This window comes from Phocoena phocoena, chromosome 7 (genome assembly GCF_963924675.1).
Source record: "Phocoena phocoena chromosome 7, mPhoPho1.1, whole genome shotgun sequence".
In the NCBI taxonomy this organism is placed as follows: Eukaryota; Metazoa; Chordata; class Mammalia; order Artiodactyla; family Phocoenidae; genus Phocoena; species Phocoena phocoena.
The window spans coordinates 103,594,586-103,618,677 of record NC_089225.1 but is presented as its reverse complement, the minus strand read 5'-3'; the positions used below and the strand labels follow the sequence as shown (position 1 = coordinate 103,618,677).

At 39.3% G+C, this 24,092-nt stretch overlaps 1 protein-coding gene across 1 annotated transcript in view; it reads right to left on the bottom strand.

Moving 5' to 3' along the window:
* Window positions 1-23,706, bottom strand: part of RHBDD1 (rhomboid domain containing 1) — a 101,099-nt gene extending 77,393 nt beyond the window's left edge. Inside the window, exons 1-2 of the mRNA XM_065880926.1 lie at window positions 23,274-23,706; window positions 21,076-21,208 (exon numbers count right to left, since the gene is read on the bottom strand). Of these exons, the coding sequence (XP_065736998.1) occupies window positions 21,076-21,208; window positions 23,274-23,706 (566 nt within the window). The remainder of the gene's footprint in view (window positions 1-21,075; window positions 21,209-23,273) is intronic.
* Between the last annotated feature and the right edge of the window lie 386 nt (window positions 23,707-24,092).

Here is a 24,092-nt window from a genome sequence, read left to right as displayed (position 1 = left end):
ACCAAAACCAGACAAGGATGTCACAAAGAAAGAAAACTACAGGCCAATATCACTGATGAACATAGATGCAAAAATCCTCAACAAAATACTAGCAAACAGAATCCAACAGCACATTAAAAGGATCATACACCATGATCAAGTGGGGTTTATTCCAGGAATGCAAGGATTCTTCAATATACGCAAATCTATCAATGTGATAAACCATATTAACAAATTGAAGGAGAAAAACCATATGATCATCTCAATAGATGCAGAGAAAGCTTTCGACAAAATTCAACACCCATTTATGATAAAAACCCTCCAGAAAGTAGGCATAGAGGGAACTTTCCTAAACATAATAAAAGCCATATATGACAAGCCCACAGCAAACATCATCCTCAATGGTGAAAAACTGAAAGCATTTCCACTAAGATCAGGAACAAGACAAGGTTGCCCACTCTCACCACTCTTATTCAACATAGTTTTGGAAGTTTTAGCCACAGCAATCAGAGAAGAAAAGGAAATAAAAGGAATCCAAATCGGAAAAGAAGAAGTAAAGCTGTCACTGTTTGCAGATGACATGATACTATACATAGAGAATCCTAAAGATGCTACCAGAAAACTACCAGAGCTAATCAATGAATTTGGTAAAGTAGCAGGATACAAAATTATGCACAGAAATCTGTTGCATTCCTATACACTAATGATGAAAAATCTGAAAGAGAAATTAAGGAAACACTTCCATTTACCATTGCAACAAAAAGAATAAAATACCTAGGAATAAACCTACCTAAGAAGACAAAAGGCCTTTTTGCAGAAAACTACAAGACAGTGATGAAAGAAATTAAAGATGATACAAACAGATGGAGAGATATACCATGTTCCTGAACTGGAAGAATCAACATTGTAAAAATGACTATACTACCCAAAGCAATCTACAGATTCAACGCAACCTCTATCAAACTACCAATGGCATTTTTCACAGAACTAGAACAAAAATTTCATAATTTGTATGGAAACACAAAAGACCCCGAATAGCCAAAGCAATCTTAAGAAAGAAAAACGGAGCTGGAAGAATCAGGCTCTCGGACATCATACTACACTACAAAGCTACAGTAATCAAGACAGTATGGTATTGGCACAAAAACAGAGATATAGATCAATGGAACAGGACAGAAAGCCCAGAGATAAACCCACACACATATGGTCACCCTATCTTTGATAAAGGAGGCAAGAATATACAACAGAGAAAAGACAGCCTCTTCAATAAGTGGTGCTGGGAAAACTGGACCGCTACATGTAAAAGAATGAAATTAGAACACTCCCTAACACCATACACAAAAATAAGCTCAAAATGGATTAAAGACCTAAATGTAAGACCAGACACTATCAAATTCTTAGAGAAAAACATAAGCAGAACACTCTATGACATAAATCACAGCAAGATCCTTTCTGACCCACCTCCTAGAGAAATGGAAATAAAAACAAAAATAAACAAATGGGACCTAATGAAACTTAAAAGATTTTGCACAGCAAAGGAAACCATAACCAAGACCAAAAGACAACCCTCAGAATAGGAGAAAACATTTGCAAATGAAGCAACTGACAAAGGATTAATCTCCAAAATTTACAAGCAGCTCATGCAGCTCAATAACAAAAGAACAAACAACCCCATCCAAAAATGGGCAGAAGGAAAAGAAATAAAAGGAATACAAACTGGAAAAGAAGAAGTAAAACTGTCACTGTTTGCAGCTGACATAATACTATAAACAGAAAATCCTAAAAATGCCACCAGAAAACTACTAGAGCTAATCAATGAATTTGGTAAAGTAGCAGGATACAAAATTAATGCACAGAAATCTCTGGCATTCCTATATACTAATGATGAAAAATCTGAAAGTGAAATCAAGAAAACACTCCCATTTACCATTGCAACAAAAAGAATAAAATATCTAAGAATAAACCTACCTAAGGAGACAAAAGGCCTGTATGCAGAAAATTATAAGACACTGATGAAAGAAATTAAAGATGATACAAATAGATGGAGAGATATACCATGTTCTTGGATGGGAAGAATCAACATTGTGAAAATGACTCTACTACCCAAAGCAATCTACAGATTCAATGCAATCCCTATCAAACTACCACTGGCATTTTTCACAGAACTAGAACAAAAAATTTCACAATTTGTATGGAAACACAAAAGACCCCGAATAGCCAAAGCAATCTTGAGAACGAAAAAGGAGCTGGAGGAATAAGGCTCCCTGACTTCAGACTATATTACAAAGCAACAGTAATCAAGACAGTATGGTACTGGCACAAAAACAGAAAGATAGACCAGTGGAACAGGATAGAAAGCCCAGAGATAAACCCACGCACATATGGACACCTTATCTTTGATAAAGGAGGCAGGAATGTACAGTGGAGAAAGGACAGCCTCTTCAATAAATGGTGCTGGGAAAACTGGACAGGTACATGTAAAAGTATGAGATTAGATCACTCCCTAACACCATACACAAAAATAAGCTCAAAATGGATTAAAGACCTAAATGTAAGGCCAGAAACTATCAAACTCTTAGAAGAAAACATAGGAAGAACACTCTATGACATAAATCACAGCAAGATCCTTTCTGACCCACCTCCTAGAGTAATGGAAATAAAAACAAAAACAAACAAATGGGACCTAATGAAACTTCAAAGCTTTTGCACAGCAAAGGAAACCATAACCAAGACCAAAAGACAACCCTCAGAATGGGAGAAAACATTTGCAAATGAAGCAACTGACAAAGGATTAATCTCCAAAATTTACAAGCAGCTCATGCAGCTCAATAACAAAAGAACAAACAACCCCATCCAAAAATGGGCAGAAGACCTAAATAGACATTTCTCCAAAGAAGATATACAGAATGCCAACAAACACATGAAAGAATGCTCAACATCATTAATCATTAGAGAAATGCAAATCAAAACTACAATGAGATATCATCTCACACCAGTCAGAATGGCCATCATCAAAAAATCCAGAAACAATAAATGCTGGAGAGGGTGTGGAGAAAAGGGGACACTCTTGCACTGCTGGGGGGAATGTGAATTGGTTCAGCCACTGTGGAGAACAGTATGGAGGTTCCTTAAAAAACTACAAATAGAATTACCATATGACCCAGCAATCCCACTACTTGGCATATACCCTGAGAAAACCAAAATTCAAAAAGAGTCATGTACCAAAATGTTCATTGCAGCTCTATTTACAATAGCCAGGACATGGAAACAACCTAAGCGCCCATCATCGGATGAATGGATAAAGAAGATGTGGCACATATACACAATGGAATATTACTCAGCCTTAAAAAGAAATGAAATTGAGCTATTTGTAATGAGATGGATAGACCTAGAGTCTGTCATACAGAGTGAAGTAAGTCAGAAAGAAAAAGACAAATACCGTATGCTAACACATATATATGGAATTTAAGGGAAAAAAATGTCATGAAGAACCTAGGGGTAAGATAGGAATAAAGACGCAGACCTACTGGAGAACGGACTTGAGGGTATGGGGAGGGGGAGGGGTGAGTTTTGACAGGGCGAGAGAGAGTCATGGACATATACACACTAACAAACGTAGTAAGGTAGATAGCTGGGGGGAAGCAGCCGCAAGGCACAGGGATATTAGCTCGGTGCTTTGTGACAGCCTGGAAGGGTGGGATGGGGAGAGTGGGAGGGAGGGAGACGCAAGAGGGAAGACATATGGGAACATATGTATATGTATAGCTGATTCACTTTGTTATAAAGCAGAAACTAACACACCATTGTAAAGCAATTATACCCCAATAAAGATGTTTAAAAAAAAAAAAAAAAAAGAAACAAGACTTTTAAAAACATGAAAAAAAAAAAAAAAAAAACATGATAATTTAGCTAATGTACCCACATATTCAAGACAGTCATATACACACAGTCAAAGATGAAGACAGTAAAGAGCTAAGGTAACCCCTCAATCCCGAAATCCAACAGAAAGACTGGGAAACAAAACTGGATCATAACGCTAGCCTACAATTTCAGAAAAGGTAAATACTACTTGTGGTTAAATCTGGTAACTATGAATGCCCCACCTATTATATGACTCAAGAGACCTGGGCATGCCATGCATAGCACACTCTGCTCCTGCAGCAGCTTTACTGGTATGCCTGTAAGGCACAGTTAGTGTTGAACAAGAGCACAGAACCACCACCTGCAAAGTTCTGAAAACCGCCCATATTTGTTTATGCAAGACAACATGCTAGGCTGAACATCTATAGACAAAGTAACCCAGTGAAGCCACGAGACCCATGTGGGCTCATCTGAGGAACACTGTCACAGTTAAAGATACACAGTTCCACCTCTGATGGAGGCCCAAGCAGGGCAGGTGTTCCCTCATCTCCCTTCCTGTCAGCTAGAGCACAACTGTGGGACTGACACTTGGCCAATGAGATACACCTCATTCCTAATCTTGAGAATATGGCGATGAGAGTCCAAGGAAGCAGTGGCAATGGCACAAGTGTCCATCCAGTTCTCACAGGTTTTTTTCCAGCCCAAAACTTCAGAATTCTCAACAATTCTAGAAGCTGCTTGGTATCTTTCTAATAAGTCTTTTGTGGTTAAATATGCCAGAGTTAATTTCTGTTTTCAATCAAGAATCCTGACTGGTAAGGAACAGGTACATATATGGATGCCGAGGAGATATGTGGCTCTATCTTCTCCAGAATTGCTGGCCTTACGCTGATGTAAGACAGGAGCTGTTGGTCAACTCCGTCAGCATGTGGAGAGAGCTTTCCTGAGAATGAAGCTGCGGTGTACAAATTCTAAGATGGGCCTGGTGATACCTGATTCCTGGTATTCTTGCCCTTCATAAATCCTTTCTCCCTGAGCATGGATGGGACTACAACTTGCTTCTAACCAACAGAACAGAGCATGCCACTTCCATGATTATGTTACATAGGACTGTAATTTCTGCCTTGCTAGCAGACTCTTCCTTGCTGGCTTTGATGAAGGAAGCTGCCCTATGGAGAGATTCAAGTGTCAAGGAACTGAGACTCTGGCTGACAGCAGACAGCAAGGCTCTCAGTCCAACAACCCACAAGGAACTGAGTTCTTTCAAAATCTACATAAGCTTGGAAGCAGATCCTTCCTCAGTCAAGCCTTCAGATGAGACCTCAGTGCTGACTGACACCTCTGTTGCAGTCTCACGAGAAAACCTGGAGCAAAAGACCCAGATAAGCCATGCCCAGCCTCCTGACCCACACACACCATGAGATAATAAATGTGTGTTTTAAGCCACTACGTTTACTATAACTTGTTACATGGCAATAGATAACTAATACAGAAGCCAACACAGGAAAAAACAAAAAACAGAGACAGAAGATAGAGATAGAATCCTGACAACATTGCTTGAGTTGAATCCCAGCACATCTGATGTCTCTGAAACCCTGAAAAGCACCACTGGAAATTTTAATTATGTAAGCCAACAGAGGTCCTTGTCTTTGATCAAGTTAGTTTGAGCTGGGTTTCTTTAAATTGTAACTAAAAGAACCTCAATTAAATTGTCCAAAGATGACAGAGGCAATGTAGAACCAACAGATCTCAAAGTCTCAAAGAGAATTCTGCTCTACACTATTTCAGTTCCCGTGTTGGCCAAGACTCCAGGTGGAATGGAGGGCTTGAATATTCTAATAAAACTGTCAGAAAGGATGTTACCACACTAAAGAAATATTAACCCAGATGTTCAAGTCACTATGAATTTCCAGAACCTACACCCTTGGACTAGATACAGCTCCATTCGTCATGTGTGGGAGAAATAAAAATAAAATTGCAAGAATTAAAAGAGAAAATACACATAAAAGTGTCCCATATAATGCCTAATACATTGTAGCTATTAAACAAAATTGTGAGTCAAAATCCACCCACCTCATTTTTGTAAACTGAAAAACACTATTTGTAATTACTCATTTACTATCTCTACTCAAGAGCTCTTTGAAATCCATAGATACTTTTATCCAGTAAGGTGTTATTCTCAGGGACTCTGATGTGCTCAGACGTGTGTAAGCTTCATCAACCCTTCTTCTCGTACCCACAGAAGACAGCTCAGGGGCACTGAAGTGGTGGCAGCTCTTCCAAGGAGCCAGACACTGATTTCAGGACCTTCCTGTGTTGTATTTTTAGTCCTCCCAACAAACCCATGAGATGGGTACTGTTACTGGCCCCACTTAACTGATGAGGAACCGTAGAAGCGGCACTCAATAAGTGTGTGTTGAAAGGAGAACTGAGTAATGGATCCATCCCCAGTACCGCTCACTGATGGATACACCTCTGCCTGCCTTTGCTCAGCTTCTGTGCGTCTAGGAGAGCATAAGTAGGATGTATAATCTGCCATGAGGAACATGAGAACAAGACTCCACATATATAACCAGGAGCCATATAATTATTCATGTAACACAAGTCTAACGATATAATGGATCATGTTTTACCCACAAAACACTTCCAAAAAATGAATTAATCTACTCTGATTTCTAATTTGCACCTCTCAACAAACTTTTTCAAGAAACAATGTGTGCCTTTTTCAAATCTACTGAAAAATTTGTTTCACCAGGTGGTTTTAATCTTCTTTACTATTTTCTAAGAACTTCTGCCGCCTGTTCCCCATCCAATCTTTTTTTTTTTTATTGTCGATTCTGCGCTGAACCTTAAGAAAACTCAATTGAAACTGACATGCAAAAATCTATGAAATCCAGATCAAGCCATCATTAAAAACGAAGACCTCTGAGGAGGATCTTAGAAAATATGGACCACAGGAAGAACACCTCTCTCATTAGTTGGGCAGTCCACCTCTACCTGACAGGGAACAACAGCTCTCATGAGTCTTTTCAGACTGAATACAGCAGTGCCCCCTGGTCCATGATTTTGCATTCCAAGGTTTCAGTTACCCAAGGTCAACCGTGGTCCAAAAATGTCAAATGGAAAATTCCAGAAATAAACAATTCATAAGTTTTAAATTGTGTGCTGTTCTGAGTAGCATGATGAAACTTGTCACTGTCCTGCTCTGTCATGCCCGGGGTGTGAATCATCCCTTTGTCCAGCATGTATGCCTGTTAGACACTGAGTAGCCATCTGGGTTATCAGATCGACTGTCACGGTATCACAGGGCTTGTGTTCAAATCACCCTTATTTTACTTAATAATGGCCCCAAAGTGCAAGGGTAGGGATGCTGGCAATTTGGATCTGCCAAAGGGAAGCCATAAAGTCCTTCCTTTAAGTGAAAAGGTGACAGTTCTCAACTTAATAAAGAGGAAAAACTGTACGATGAGGTTGCTAAAATCTACGATAAGAATGAATCTTCTGTCCATGAAATTGTGAAGAAGGAAAAAGAAATTTGTGCTAGTATTGCTGTCACACCTCAAACTGCAAAAGTTTGGCTATCATAATGTATGATAAGCGCTTAGTTAAGATGAAAAAGGTATTAAATTTGTACAATAAGATATTTTGAGAGAGAGACCACATTCACATAACTTTTATTACAGTATATTGTTATAATTGTTCTATCTTATTATTGCTGTTGTTCATTTATTTCTGTATCTAATTTATAAATTAAGCTTTATCATAGGTATGTATGTAGAGGAAAAACATACATACAGGGTTCAGCACTATCCATGATTTCAGGCATCCGTTGGGGGTCTTGGAACGTATCCTCGGAGGAGAAGGGGGGCCTACGGTACTCAGAATGAGCCAATCCTGTATCATTTGAAACATCGTTGCAAACAATGTGCGTTAAATAGTGTATAATCAGTATGCTCAAGACATTGATAGCAACCATATGTGGTGTACTCAGAGAGACATGGGAGTGGAATTTATGAATTTTAAATGAACTTCTACTCTTTCTTAGGGCAGATCTTTAAAATTACTGCTACAATGCAAAAAGCTTAAAGACAGGTGTTTTCAACCTTCCTGTGTCTAGCTATAACCCTCCAATCACTGTGGTTGTGACTTGAGCCATTTCTCAATCCCTGCAAACACACCTTAAATCTTTTGCCATGAACGCCATTTAATGCCTAACTCTGAGATTCTCAGATTATAGATCTGATAACTCCAGAACATGACTAAGACCGCTATTATTAGTGTAAAATACCTGAGGAAAACAAAACCAAATATGAACCATAATAATGACCATGATGAAGGAGAAAATTCTTCCGCTTTCAGAAAAACCACAATTCTTTATTGTCAGGAGGAAGAACTGTACAGAGGACCACACATGCCACTTAGCTTTTCCCCATAAACAAGTTTTCCTGGATAAGATCAGGAGAAATACGAGAGGAGCAATGAGTCAATGAGAAATGTGGCGAAGACTCATCATGACCTATGACCCTTACTTTTTCACTCCCAATTAGACTCCTGAATTAAGGAGGAGACTTAATATTCCACAAGGTTATTTGGCCACCACCTATCCGGGTAGGCAAGCTCTTAGGAATCTCACACTTATTCAAAGTGAACTGTCTTCCACGTGGACTCTCCCCTCATCCCTCACTCAGCAGCACACAAGAGGGAAGAAAAGGGGAGGAGGCTGCCATGAGTCAGTGATCAGGTTAGATAAACCAGACACGGCTCCTATTAGAAACCTACCATAAGTACACATGTGGTACCTGTGCTGAAACGACTTTAAGGCAGTTCTCTAATGGGAAAATACAAAAAAACAAACAAAAAGAGAAACATTAGTAACAGAGAATTTCCATCAACACCATACCGGTTATTAGTAAAAAGATGTATTGAATAGTGTTCATTTCTAATTCATAGACTCCACTAGTATATTCAGTACAAAAGAGCACTGCAAGTTTATAAGGCCATTTTTCTGCCGCCTGCATGGTACTGAATTATTTAAAACTCATTTGAAAAACACACACACCTGACAGCTTTTAAAATATCGTTTCACAACACCGTTTTCAACATCTATAAAAATATGTGCTAGAAAAGCAGATTCTATATACTCTGTCTTTCATTAGCAAGTCCTGAAGTATTTTTACCCACTGGTGCATCACACTTCACAAAATCATTTCAGAGGAATAGGAAGTAATGTGAGCCTTTGTTCAGAGTTCAAGTTACTTGGTTTATATCATACAATGAATTTATATCACCCTCAAAGTAAAATTAACTGCTTCACCAAAATCTGCACAAAGTTACACTGGGACATCTTCCCTCAGAAGTTACAGGATCTAAGCCCTCACAAACTGACTCAGTAAGATCTCATCAAATAAATTCTACAACTTTGGATGCAATACTGATGTTGGAATACACCTGAGAAACTCAAAGACATTTTAAAGATTATATATCAATATTGTTTGGATCACAAAATCTCTATAATGTTTTCTTTTAAAAAGAATTTTTGGGTTTAACAATATTAGTCCAAAACTTTAATAATAAAAAAAACAGTGATCTCTTAAAACAGAAAAAAAAAATTTTTTTTAATAAATTTATTTATTTACTTTTGGCTGCGTTGGGTCTTTGTTGCTGTGCGTGGGCTTTCTCTAGTTACAGCGAGTGGGGGCTACTCTGCTGCAGGGCACGAACTTCTCACTGCAGTGGCTTCTCTTGCTGCGGAGCACAGGCTCTAGGCACGCAGGTTTCAGTAGCTGTGATGCGCAGGCTCAGTAGTTGTGGCTCGTGGGCTCTAGAGCACAGTCTCAGTAGTTGTGGTGCACGGGCTTAGGTGCTCCGTGGCATGTGGGATCTTCCAGGACCAGGGATCGAACCCATGTCCCCTGCATTGGCAGGCAGATTCTTAACCACTGCACCACCAGGGAAGCCCCAGAAAAAATTTTTTTATGAAAATATACATCCTTTTAGAAGTTGATTTAGCTTCCTCCATACCTACTTACATCTGCTTTTTCATATCTACGGTTTCAAGTTTTCCTTCTAATTTTCTTAATTAAACCTGCCATAGACTTGTCCATTTGATTCGTCTTTTTAAAGATATGGCCCTCCAATTACCTATCATCTTTTTCCTTTTTAGTTTATTAAATTTTGCTTTTATCATTATCAATTTCTTTATCCTCTAATCTTGTATTTATTCCTTCTCTAGCTTCTTAAATTGAGGACTTCATTTATTTACTTTTAAAACTTCCTTGCTATATTATAAATAGCACTTAAGAGTTTGACATGGAGTGCTCTCATTGTTCATTTCTAAAGGTTTTTTTTTTTTTAACTTTCCTCTTAATCATGGAGTTATTTAAATTTCCAAGTGATTATGAATGATTATTGGAGTTTTTTTTTCCTTTTACTGATATTTAATTTTTAAAGTCTTTATTATTACTTTGTGATCAGAGAATATGGCCTATAAAATCTCTATTTTTAGATGTGATTGAAGCTGCCTTTGTAGCCTGGTACAAATCCCTGTTTATCTTATTATCTCATGTAGGAATGTGTGGTCTCTGTGTAAGATGAGGCTGGGCCGACGGGCCCAGGCACTGCTGGGCACTGAGGGGCGCTTCAAGCATTCTAGCCCCCTTGCTGAGCTGCCTCTCAAGCCTCCTGAGTGTTGTTTTCTTTTTTGTCCATTTGAATTGACTTTGCCTTCTAACTCAGCACTCAGGTTTTGCATCTGACTTCTTTCCTCTCTAGACTTCTGAACTTGGGTCAGTAACTCAACAATTTACACTTTGCCTATTATCTTTAGTTGGGCCAGCCACCCCAAACTGTCTTTATTCAACAAACATACACTTTTGAGTAACTGTGATGGGGCAAGCACTGTTTTAGACACTGCGAATACACAGCGAACAGAACAGACTATAGCTCTGCCCTCCTGGAACTTAGGAGGCACAGGTAAGTTAAAGACTCATGAAAATATGCTACTGTTAATATTTTAATAACTCAATTTTTCCACTGTAAATAATGCATGCTCACCATAGAGGATCTGGCCAAAAAACGTTGAATAAAAACAATAAATAATTCCATAACATTAACAAGTAATAATATTTTTATGTGCTTTTCTTAGTCCTTTTGGTGACTATTCTTACTTTGGAAAAAAACTGAAACGACATCATATGTAATATTTTGTATTCTACTTTCTACCCTTATCTTTTGTTTTGTGTTTTTGGCCTGCTGTGCTCAGCTTGCAGGATCTTAGTTCCTTGACCAGGGATTGAACTCAGGCCCACGGCAGTGAAAGCGTGGAGTCCTAACCACTGGACTGCCAGGGAACTCCCTCTATTCTTACCTTGATGATCTTCCAATTCCATTAAAATAATCTCTGAAAATACCATTTTAATGGCTATATAATATTCTATTACAACATGATTTACTAAACCACTTACCTACTACTAGATATTTAAGTGGTTCCCAATTTTCCAATACTTCATGACAATAAATATACTCACGTCAAAAAAATTTTTTTTGTATTTACAGTTATAATTTGGACAATTTCCTAGAAAGGTAATTACCAAACTAAAGGGTATAAACTTTTTACAGCTCTTGATACAGATCATCAAATTACTTTTCAGAAAGTCTGTACCAAGATACAGTCGCATCAGAGGTTTATGTAAACTCCCATTTCACCAAACTCTTAACAACAGTAATAATTTTCTAATCTTGTTGGTTTAATAAGTAAAATAGCTTATTATTTTAATTTTCTGTATTTGGTCAACAATGGATTTTTATGTTTTACATTTATTAGTCACCGATTAATTTTTTTCTGTACATTGTCTATTGATGGACTTCTTTCTTGCAGTTATTACTGTTCATTGCAAAGATATGATCCTCTTTTTCCACATATATTTCTAACTTTTTTGCCTTTCGTTTTAATGTATAATGTATTTGGACCTGGAAAAAAAAGTGTTGCTTTTGACTTCATTTGAGGTTATATTCATTGTTTTTAGGTTTAGAAATTTCCTCCCAATTCAAGAACTGAAAAATTTCCCTCACACACTCCTAGACATTTTTCAGGTGCTGTTTTTTAAATCTTCTAAACATAATCTATATGAAATTTGTTTTGGAGTACCGTGAGTTAAAGCTATAAGTTTAATTTCTTCCAAATGGTTAAACTATTCTTCAAGTACCATTTGCTAAATAACCCTTATTTTCCCCCACTGATTTATGATGTTATCTTTATTATGTTTGTGGCCTATTTTGCCCTAAAAAGACATAGGGGGAAAAAAAGTGTGTCTTAGAATCAAGGAACTATAGTAATATAAATAATAGAAGAGATATGTTGCTAGAAATAAAACTTGTTATTTATTTGACCTGTGTGTTATAAATGACTACAAAATTAAAATGTTCTACTCTTGAATTCAGAGGGGAACAATGTTCATTTAAAGAGAGATAAATTAGAATCAAATTATTTCATCTCTCATATAAGCTAATGAGAAGCCAAGTTTAAATGGAAGGAGCATTCAAGTAGTCTACAGCCTCTTCTCAGCTGGTTATCACAGAATAATTGACGTACTAATGATTTCAATTCATAGCACCGACTGTCTTCATTTTGTATAATTTGAACCAAACCTGAATGTAAATGGAAAACAGTCCTCTTGACTATTTAACTCCCAACACTTTTAACTAAAAATCACTTAATACTGCAGAAGAGGAAGGGGGAAATTAACAAATATAAAGAACTTTCTATTTAAAAACATTCCTCCTTATACTGAAATGGGAAGAATTAAGAAAATACATCAGGAAGTTCCAGAGATGTGATTTATCATCTTATTAATTGAGAGTGAAAGTTGTAACATTTATCTCCGATAGTGTCTCCTGAAAAAAAAATTCCAAACAGACCAAAGTGCATATTCTAAATACTCCAAAGGGAAATAAATGTGCTTCACAGGGTTCTTTTTTTTCCATTAAAAAAAAATACTAGTAAGAAAAAAAGTCAACTCAAAATAATTGCTACAATTGGTAATTAACTTCTCAGATTAAAAAACACCCTTTTTCCTGTAACACACATTATACAGAGCTCTTTAATTTAATAAGATGTACTTATTGATATCACCTTTTAACTTAGGGCGTATGACTTTTCTTTGATTTTTAAAAAATTCTATCTTTTAAAAATAGCCTCTAGTTGTCATTACCTGAGACATCCAATACAGTAAATCCAAGTCTTGCACCTGTCACTAAGTCACCAGAATTGACCATTAACAAGCCTAGTTAGTTAAGTACAGGTTGGGTAAGTGCTATCATCCACACATCCACAATTACATCACAGCATGATGGCCAATTAGTTTCAACCTGAGTAGTGAACCTTATTCCAGACAACTCTGTGTTCAACTGGAAAAACAGCTGCTTCCTTATTTCTACCTACTGTTCTTCTCTGCTGTTCTGAGCCAGCCAATTGGGTGAAGCAGGCCTGAAACAAGGTCTGAGTAATTTACAGACAGCAGGAGTCCTCCATGCTGGTGTGCTCTAGTCGGGATGGAAATTTCTCATATCTACCTCTGTGTATGACATGCACATTTTACAGTGGAGCCACAGCAGTTCCATTTAACAGAAGACAAGATGTGTCCATACACCTAAATTAAAACTTGCTTAGAAACCATGCTACATGGCTAACTGAACACTACTTCTGGGTTACAAGAGGGCAAGTAAAAGGAAGTTAATGCTTATACACATGGACATTCAGGAGTGATATCTTACAACTCTTCATTAAAAATAAAACCAATTGTCACAGCCAAGAGGAGCTGCTATGGACTGAATTTTGTCTCTACCCAAATTCATATGTTGAAGCCCTAACTCCCAATGTGATGCTATCTGGAGATGGGGCCTTTGGGAGACAATTCTGTTTAGATGAGGTCATGAGGGTGGGATTCTCATGATGGCATGCTCTCATGCACTCTCTCTCTCTCTCTCTCTCTGTCTCTCCCCCTGTCATGTGAAGACACAGTAAGAAGGCGTCCATATACAAGCCAGGAAGAGAGTCCTTGCCAGACTCCAACCATGTTGGCACCTTAATCTTGGACTTCTAGCCTCTAGAACTGTGAGAAAATAAAATTCTGTTGTTTCAGCCAGCCAATCTACAGTATTTTGTTATGAAAGCCCAAGCTGACTAACACAGGAGCCTAAGGATACATAAAATGTCATGTGGTATTCCAGATAAGAACCTAGAACAGAAAAAGGACATCACATGAAAACTGGGGAAATCTGAATATAGCACGGAGTTTAGTTAACAATAATGTGTCATACTGGCTTATCAACTGCAACAAATACACCATACTCATGTCAAGATGTCAAAATTAGGTGAAACTGGGTGCAGGTTATGTGGGAGCTTTCTGTACCTCTTCACAATTTTTCTGTAAATCTATAAAGCCATTCTTAAAAATAAAATTTATTTAAAACATATAAATAAATCCTGTCTTCAACCTACTCCCAAAACAACCTATCATATCATTTCTTGATTTTCAGTGTAAAAGACTTTCTGTTCTTAGCTATAGTTTAGAATAAATCTTTATCCATTCATATCAGCCAAAAAAAAATCCCCATAGACATTGGCTAAGTTATTATTTATAGAACTTAAAATTGTACGGTGTACTTAAGGTTTCTTAGTATATATAATCTAATAAGAACCCCTTGAAATTCAGTATCATCACTCTAACAATGAACAATTATAGCATCCTGAAAATATGTAGAGGACACAAAGACAAATCACAGACAAGGAAATATAACTTACTGAAAAGGAAATAGATAGTTGTCCCATTTCACTAACAATAGAAGTGTAAATAACAGCAAGAGTTTTGTTACATATCAGGTTTCCAAAAACCTTACAGCAAATATTCAGGCTGGCCAAGAAGTGGGGAAGCAGACACTTTCATATGCTGTTGGTAGGCTATGAACTAGAACAAACTTATAGAAAGCAAGTTGGTAAAATGTATAAAAGTGCCATGAAAATAGTTCAAATCCATTATTCTAATTCTGGAAATCTACTCTGAGGACATATTCAGACCTGGGAGCCAAGACTAGCAAATAATGCTTTGATAGACATCCTCACTTATAATTTGGACGATTAGGTAATAAAATTAGCATGTAAAATTAGTGAATGAGAAAATAAAGGAACCACAACAGGAATCATTATACACCATTAAAACTGAGGATTTTGAAGAGCTGTTGCTTATAACAAGTTAAATGAGAAAATAGGAAATATAATTGCGTACAAGGGAAGGAGTGTGTGATGGCAGAAAGCTAAAAGTAGTTTTCTCTGGGAAGGAGACTATGGGCAATTTGTTTTCTTTATCATACTTTATATATCGTCAACTTTTCTACAATGAATATATTGTTCTTTCAGTTAGGAGCTGAGAAATTAGGTTACACTCTCGTTCAGCTACTGCTTTCTTTTCAGTTTAATTCTTTACGTAATATAACCAGTTTTTTAAAGAAATTGTTACATTAAGTCTCTTATAAAAGAAAGAAGAAACTTAGTAGTCAGATACAATTCTTTTCTGTGCCTAATGCACCTCCTATTTAGCTTGAAGCTCTTCCTACGGTGGTCAGGGATGGGCTCAGGACAAGGCTGGGTCTCCTCTCTTGCCACAAACTTGGACTCCAGAGCTAGAGAGATGATTTACACACTCCCTTTCCCTCGAAGAGTTCAAATTCTAGTGGGAGGGAAAGTTCTCTGCCTCGAAATTTCTCATTCTCATCTCGTAAAACCTAACTCAAGGGAATCACTGCTTTGGTTAAGTACTGCTCTCACCTTGAGTCCTGGTCAACTGGAAGCCCTCCTGAAGACAGACAAATTAACTAACTCCTTTATATAACTCATATAACCTTGCTTTACAGGAGTCTGTAAAGGGAAAAGGGAGGAAATATATCAATGGACATCCAAGGAATGCAGAAGAAAAATCTGCTCAGGAGAGTCCTGGGACATTGATTCAAACTGAACTCTTTAACAGGCTATGAAAACATGTTTCCGTGAAATAAAACAGAGGGTGAGTATCAATTCTATATATGCAACATTTGTCATCCAAGTTTAGTAGAAAAATGCAACCGTCCCAGTAGATACAAAACAAAAGATGCAATTGTGTAATATAACTTCTTGAAAAACAACGTAATCCGCCCTTGAAGAACAGGAATCTCAGACAGCAGCCCTCTCTCCTCTCCATGGGCTGCCATAACACGGCCCCAGCCCTGAGAAGACCACAGTTCCTGCTTAGCTCTCATCCATCAGGCCATTTTTGTCAAAGGAGCATTCTCTCCAAAGCACAATTGAGTATCGTTGGATTTACCTATTTGCCACTTGCTTGCTTACACAAACTCCCAATGTATATTTTAACCCTACATCCACTCAGGTTTTGTTTTATTTTCTACTAAGTTATTGAATACGTCTACATTTAAAAGGCTTGGAGAGGAATATTATACCTTTTGGGAAAATGTGGTAACTTTTACACTTCATTGTCTCCTTTGCTCTAGATAACCCCTTTCTCTTGAATTCTCAAAGGATTTTTACGAATAACTTTACAACTGAACGACCGTTACTAGCATTTCTGGTTTAGGTGAAGTCTAAATCTGTTAGCATACATCTCCATATACAGACAGCTATCTTGAGAGCTCACTCGGTCATTGATAAGCCTTGTAAACTAGCACTTATTCTAATGAAAGAATAAATTAGTAGAAATCTGGAGTCACAGCCTGTTCATCTCATTGCCACCAAAGACCTGGCAATCTAATCCTCTTTCGCTGAAGGCAATAAATGTCTCTGATCCTATAAATGTATTTAACTCTAGTTTAAGCAACTAGTAGCTGCTTTAAAGCAACACCTCCCAAAATCTTTGTACTCTGTCCCACAATAAAAATACATTTTTAGAAATATAGCACACACATACATATAGCTAAAACCAAAGTTCCTTGAAATAATACCCTTACCACATTCAACACTAATCCATCTTTCTCTTTCCTTCCCTCCCTCCCACTCCCCTCTTCCTTCCTTCCTTCCTTCCTTCCTTCCTTCCTTCCTTCCTTCCTTCCTTCCTTCCTTCCTTCCTCCCTCCTTCCTTCCCTCCCTCCCTCCTCCCCTCCCTCCCTCCCTCTCTCTCTCTTTCTTTCAAATGCTGGTTGTGACCCACTACATTGATTTCAGAACATTTTAAAGGATTAGAACCCACAGTTGCCAACCACTGCTTTAAAGCCCTGCTACTTGATGAGTGGTGATGTTATGACTCGTGGTACCACAGCATCTCAGCATGGATTCCTCCCCAGGCCTCCATCCTTGGCTCTCTTCTGCTTTCACTCCACTCTCTCCCCCACTGCCCAAACACTGCCCTTTGTACTCCTTTGCTTTTCATTCTAGTTTCCCCTCCCTTTTTTTTCATTCAACTCGTTGACATTACGTAGAACAAATCTCCCCAAATGTAGTGACATAAAACAACACTTGTTTTCTTCCACTCACAGATTCTGTGGGTCAGGAATTCAGAAAGCACCGGGGGTGACAGGTCTCTGCTCCACAATGTTGAGGCTGAGGGGACTCATGGCTGTATATAATGGTCACTCACTCACATGTCACGCGCCACTTCCTCGTAGCATGGTGCAATCAGGGAACGTGGGCTCCATGGGCAAGTGTTTCAGCTCACAAGGCAAGAAACTTCTTGCCTCAGAACTAACATGGCACTTTTGCTGCCATCTACTGATTACACTGCGTCACAAATCCACCCAATTCAGGGGGAGGTACACTGGACCCCACCTCTAGGTAGAGTGGCAAAGTTCTAAAAGAACATGTGGGACAGGAGATGGTGTTACCGTCATCTTCCAAATTGTTATTCCCCAACCTCAGTTCTGATTCCCAAGGCAAAAATCCAATAGACTACTACGTAGCTAGATCCACAGGGGTGTCAACTGACACTCAAACAGTATATGCCAGCCGAATGCACTTTCCTTTTATATTCCCTATCTCAGTACTACTGGGGAAGAAAGAACTGTATGTTGCATTTTAGATGAATATGCCAGAAGCACCTTAGCACAAAATGTAAGCAGACGCAAGGAGAGAACTGAAAGTAGGACGGGAGTTCCCTGCATCTAAGGAATTCTGTCCTGTGTGGAACACAGGCAGATCTTATAGTCAGTCCCTGTAATGAGAGTGACAAGTGGCCATTCTCCTTCAGACAGTGTTAACAGTTCATGCTAATTAGCAACTGTTAATTAGCAATTTCAGTGGTTATACAATATATGTTCTCACATACTTCACTGCTTCCCTTTCTCTGCCATCGCCGACTGCATGAAGCTCCCCATCTTTCCTTTCATACAAGCTAAGAAACGGTCAAGAGTAGTGCTAGAGAGGCAGCATGAGAACTGGGAGCAGCGATTCTCAAAGTGTGCTCCATGGGCCACTGGAGGTCCCAGAGGCCCTTCCAGCAGTTCATGAAGTCAGAACTATTTTCATAATTATACTGAGGTATCATGTGCCGTTTTCCACGTGTTGATGTTTGCATTAGTGGTATAAAAGCAATGGCGGGTCCAACTGCTTGTGCCTTGGCTGCTTGAATCAAATGAATCAAGACGGTGACTCCAAAGAGTACCAGTAGTCGCTGTATTTTTCACAGGCACACATGCATATTTAAAAAGAAAAAAGAGGGCTTCCCTGGTGGTGCAGTGGTTGAGAGTCCGCCTGCCGATGCAGGGGACACGGGTTCGTGCCCCGGTCCGGGAGGATCCCACATGCCGCGGAGCGGCTGGGCCCGTGAGCCATGGCCACTGAGCCTGCGCGTCCGGAGGCTGTGCTCCGCAACGGGAGAGGCCACAACAGTGAGAGGCCCACGTACCACAAAAAAAAAAAAACAACTAGTGATGTTTATTGTCAATGATAAAATTTGAGCTTTAAGGTGAAAATTAGAATTTCACAATCACCTCCCCACTGTGCCACCTTGGGAGCAGGGTCACTTCTTTAAACACAACCACCTACCAGGGCCCCAGGACATGCAGGGAAAGTAAAAGACCATGTGAGGCAAAGATGTCACTGAAACAAGGGACACACGAGAACTGTAAAAGCAAAAGCTCCAGCAAAGGAGTGCGATTACGTCACTCTGCTGGCCAAGTCCATAACCTCTCACAGTGCTGAACCAACGGCTGGCTGTTTGGAGTGGCTTCCCTCCATAAAACTCCCTAACTGGGGAAATTACTAATTCTGTGGCTTTCATAAAACACAGAGGTCCACCAAATGTTTGCCTGGCAGGTTTTTTTTTCTCCCAAAGGGCAGCTCATTAAGTCCGTCGATAAAGCAGGCTTTGTTGTAAAGATTTACAGTGTTTTCCCAATGAAAACTCTAATTGACAACCACCAGGAGAATAACAATGCAGAGCCCAGAGAGCTCTGGTTTCCCCCATCCTTCCAAGATCCATCTCAAAAAGCATGGTTTCCTGGACCAGTGTTCAGCTCCGTCTTTAATGGACACACGCATAAGCAGATGCCTGGATATCAGAAGTTTATCATTCAAAGTAGTCAAATCTTAAAAACCAAAAGATTTCGTCTTTCAAACTTCAAAGGAAATTCCATTTAATTCCCAAGCTCAGAATATCAGGTCCCTCCACGCAGAATAAGCATATTACATAAAAATGCAACCATCCCTTATCTATGTAAAGGGGGGGGGACCCTAAAAAAATAAAATGCGTGATGGAGTCTTCAGAAATAGTTGCATGAGACTATTAAAGGCACTGCTGTTCAATGGATTCATTACAGAATAAAAGTTCAAGTACCAGAGAGAGTGATTTTCATATGAATGTTGGGTGTTGCGCTCACACACAAGAGTCTCTGGTCTCCACAGAGAACCGAGTCACATCAAGCAAGTCAGGGAGCTGTGAGTGACAAGGTATAGAGAGGGCTGTTCAGATAAGGGACAGACATTACCGGACCCTTTTTCAAAGAAAACTTTGAAGATTTTGTTAGGCTTTCTTCGTGGAACTGTCACAAGATAACAATACAGTTGCAAATGAGTGGTGTTCAGTGGCCACATCACTGCCTTTTACGGACCAGCTGGCAATGGCTGCCCACGATGGGAAATTAGCATTAAAGAAGGACTCAAGGTTGCTGGGCTGACACACAGCCCAAGGAGAATACTCTCAAATAAAGTACGACACCCAACGCGGTCACACAAACGGAAAGCTGAGGAAAAAAGCTCCTGTCTGGAAAGCACAGCAGCAGAAAAATATCCTCCTTACTTCTTTCTGAATCTTCCTGAATCTCCCCCTTCTCCAGACAGCGTCCAGGTCCCCGAAGTAAAAATAAATGAGCAAACCATAGGCTTCCAGGTGCATTACACAGATTAAGAGGAGTGCAGCTGGTGGAAGAGGTGGGAAAATAACACAATTCACTCTCTTTTTCCTGAACAGAAAGTAGAGAAAAGAACCAAAGCGGAAAAGCACGCCCCACCTCACCCCCATCCCCCCCGAGAACACCCAGACCAGGAGTCCAGAGGCCTGAATCCTAACTAGTCTAGTGTCTACCACAACACTGCTTGATGAGTCCCTAAACCTTCTGAATTTCCCTGTCCTCACCCATAAAGGAAATTCGCAGACATCAGTGATTCCCAAACTGTGTTCCCTGGAGCTCTAAGGTTCTGTGGAGGTGCCTCTTATTAAGGCAGTCAGTGACACAGGGGTAAGGCAAAGGGAGTGGAGGACGATGCTTCCTCTCTACCCAAAACAGTTCAGAGTTGATCCATTTTCTAAATCAAAATTGTGAGTAAAGTCTTTTGTTTAAAGAGTCTACCACCAAGAAAATTCACAACTAAAATGGCTTAAAAGCACTGGACCAACATACCTTTTAATTTCGTATCTTTCTAATTATGTGGTTTCTATGTGCCTCTTTGGATTATTGTTATTAGAATTAATTAATTGACAGGCTGGTTAATATTAATCCCCAAATCTGTGTATCAGGTTCAACTTAAAAGGTGAGGAAATGGAAACTCAGATAAGACAAATACATCAAAATCACTCAGCTCAGTAGCTGACTAGATTCAAACACGGGAATATCTGACATTAAAACCGTTAAGCTGGATTCTGTCGTTATAGTTAAAGAACAAACTTCACTGTAAAAGACAATTGATTACCTCATTATGACTATAATTCTTTCTCTATGGAACATCAGATTCTTCATTTGTATTCTCTGAGAGTAAACACTTACCCTGTCGAGATGAAATGAATAGCCAAAAGTTCTGCCCAACAAGCAAATTTGCTGGGTACTGGAAAGCCCAAAACGTTGACAAAGCCTCCAGGGCAATAATGGTTGTTAAGAACTTTCAAAGCAAACAAAACTCCTAAAAAAGGATAAAGAGCATATAAATATCAACAATCCAAATGTGGAGATGATTAACATTTACAAAGAAAACTAACTGAAAGTGAAAATGGTTATTCCATTACATCCAACTTTTTGCTTCGAAACATACTCTATTCCTTACAAGTCAACCCAGCATTCGGTAGAAAGACAGTCTTACTCTTGCACTGCTGGTGGGAATGTGAATTGGTTCAGCCACTGTGGAGAACAGTATGGAGGTTCCTTAAAAAACTACAAATAGAATTACCATATGACCCAGCAATCCCACTACTTGGCATATACCCTGAGAAAACCAAAATTCAAAGAGAGTCATGTACCAAAATGTTCATTGCAGCTCTATTTACAATAGCCAGGACATGGAAACAACCTAAGCGCCCATCATCGGATGAATGGATAAAGAAGATGTGGCACATATACACAATGGAATATTACTCAGCCTTAAAAAGAAATGAAATTGAGCTATTTGTAATGAGATGGATAGACCTAGAATCTGTCATACAGAGTGAAGTAAGTCAGAAAGAAAAAGACAAATACCGTATGCTAACACATATATATGGAATTTAAGGGAAAAAAATGTCATGAAGAACCTAGGGGTAAGATAGGAATAAAGACGCAGACCTACTGGAGAACGGACTTAAGGATATGGGGAGGGGGAAGGGTGAGTTTTGACAGGGCGAGAGAGAGTCATGGACATATACACACTAACAAACGTAGTAAGGTAGATAGCTGGGGGGAAGCAGCCGCAAGGCACAGGGATATTAGCTCGGTGCTTTGTGACAGCCTGGAAGGGTGGGATGGGGAGAGTGGGAGGGAGGGAGACGCAAGAGGGAAGACATATGGGAACATATGTATATGTATAGCTGATTCACTTTGTTATAAAGCAGAAACTAACACACCATTGTAAAGCAATTATACCCCAATAAAGATGTTTTAAAAAAAAAAAAAAAAAAAGAAAGACAGTCTTCAAGGCAATCATTCCTTTGATGTTTCTTAACACGGAAGTTCATACTGACTTTGAGTATGCTACTAAATATATAACACATAAAATGGGAATAAGACACCCGCAATGGTGCAATACTAAAGGCCACTGAACTGTAAACTTCAAAATCATTCATTTTATGTGATTTTTAACTCAGTTTAAAAAATATCATTAACGTGTAGTTTTCTAGCTCCTATGGAAAGACATATTGAAGGCGGGGCTTATTTCCTTTCTTCTCACACCATCAGACGCATGAGGATGCACCTTAGAGGGAAGGGGTAAGGACGGCAGGGAAAAGAGAGGGAAGGGTTTGATCTCCTTTGGTTTCAGGACTATTTCCCTCCTACCCTTCACATGCTAATTTTCACAATACCTATTTTAAGTCCTGATGGCAATTTAGTCCTATGAGAAAAATATAAAAAAGGAACTAGTGAGGGGAACAGTGAGAGGCAATGTAATACGTGTTTAAAGCCACGAAGACTGGGTTCAAATCCCAGCTCCGTCACTTATGAGGTGTGTAACCTTGAGCAAGTTACCTGACTTCCCTGGGCCTTAGCTTCCTCATCTACAAAATCAAGACAAGGCCACCTCCCTAAGGACCTGTTACATTAATTAAACAGCATGAATTATGTATAAAGACTATCACGGCTCTGAAAACACAGTGAGCATGCCATTGTAGGGTGTGGTGCATTTATTTTAATGGCGTTATTGAGATGCATACCCATCTTTTTAGGGAACTCCCACAAGCACACCAGTGTCTCTCTCCCTCGTCCCACCATGATGGAGCCAGTGCATATTTCCAGGACCACGTCTCCTACAAAACTACCTTTGGGCAGACCCTAGTCTCAACTGTCCAAGAGTGAATGATGCGGCATAATGGGAAAACAGCAAAATCTATGTCTCTCCTGTGCTCCAATCAGCCTATTCACCAAAATCCAAGCCCCAGCAGTGCTTAGCCACTCAGCATTCAGTTCCCTCACCAACTGGGACCCCTGCTTCAAAAAATGACAACAGCTGCACCTCCCCGACTGTTTTCACACGGACTACCTTAGAAATGCATCTGCCTTACCTGAGAAACCTACAGCACAGTTCCTTCTGAAGTCAGGTTCATCCATAAATTCTGCCAGAGCAAATTCCAAGAGCAGGTACACCACCCCAGTGAGTAGGGAGAACGTGGTGATGACGTAGGCAAACCATCTACTTCCTAGTCTTCTTTCCAGATGAATTCCTTTCCAGAGCATGGAAGCCATATTGAAATACAAGTGCCAATCATCCACGTGGTGAATAGGGGAAAGCAGTAAGCGCTGCCAGTCTTTTTGCTGGTAACACTTCTCCACGCTAAGGCAGGAGCCCAGCAGCGGCTTCAGAGGATTCAAGAAGAACCAGATGTTGAGAGCCAAGGTTGCTAGGGTGACAGGTGGAATATTGTTGATCCCAACGTGGAAGATTTGAGAAAGGAGCAGAAGCAGCCCAGTGTTAATTCCTCTTGACCTCCGCTGCATGGTTAGATATCAAGCCTGTGACGGGAAAATGTGGTCAGACGTGAGGAATCTGGGAAGATACAGAGGCAGCTGAGCCTAAGATGTAAAATAAAAGGCACATGAAAATCCATCAATTGAGAATTAGGACAGTGACAAGACGTGCTCACTTAAAAGATGGGCTTACATTATGTATATCTCATCTCCCATCTAACAGAAGCATTATTTTCTGTGTCTTCCAGAGTAACGCCCAGGACACTGGCTGATGTCCCTCCTCATTTTACATCCTAAAGGAGAAATGTCATCCCAGATCCCCGTGGACCAGTTAATGGATGGGTATGCTTTTGCTGACAAATATGCCATGAAAATGTAACTTGTCTTCCTTATAAACAAACTTATAACCTAACAAA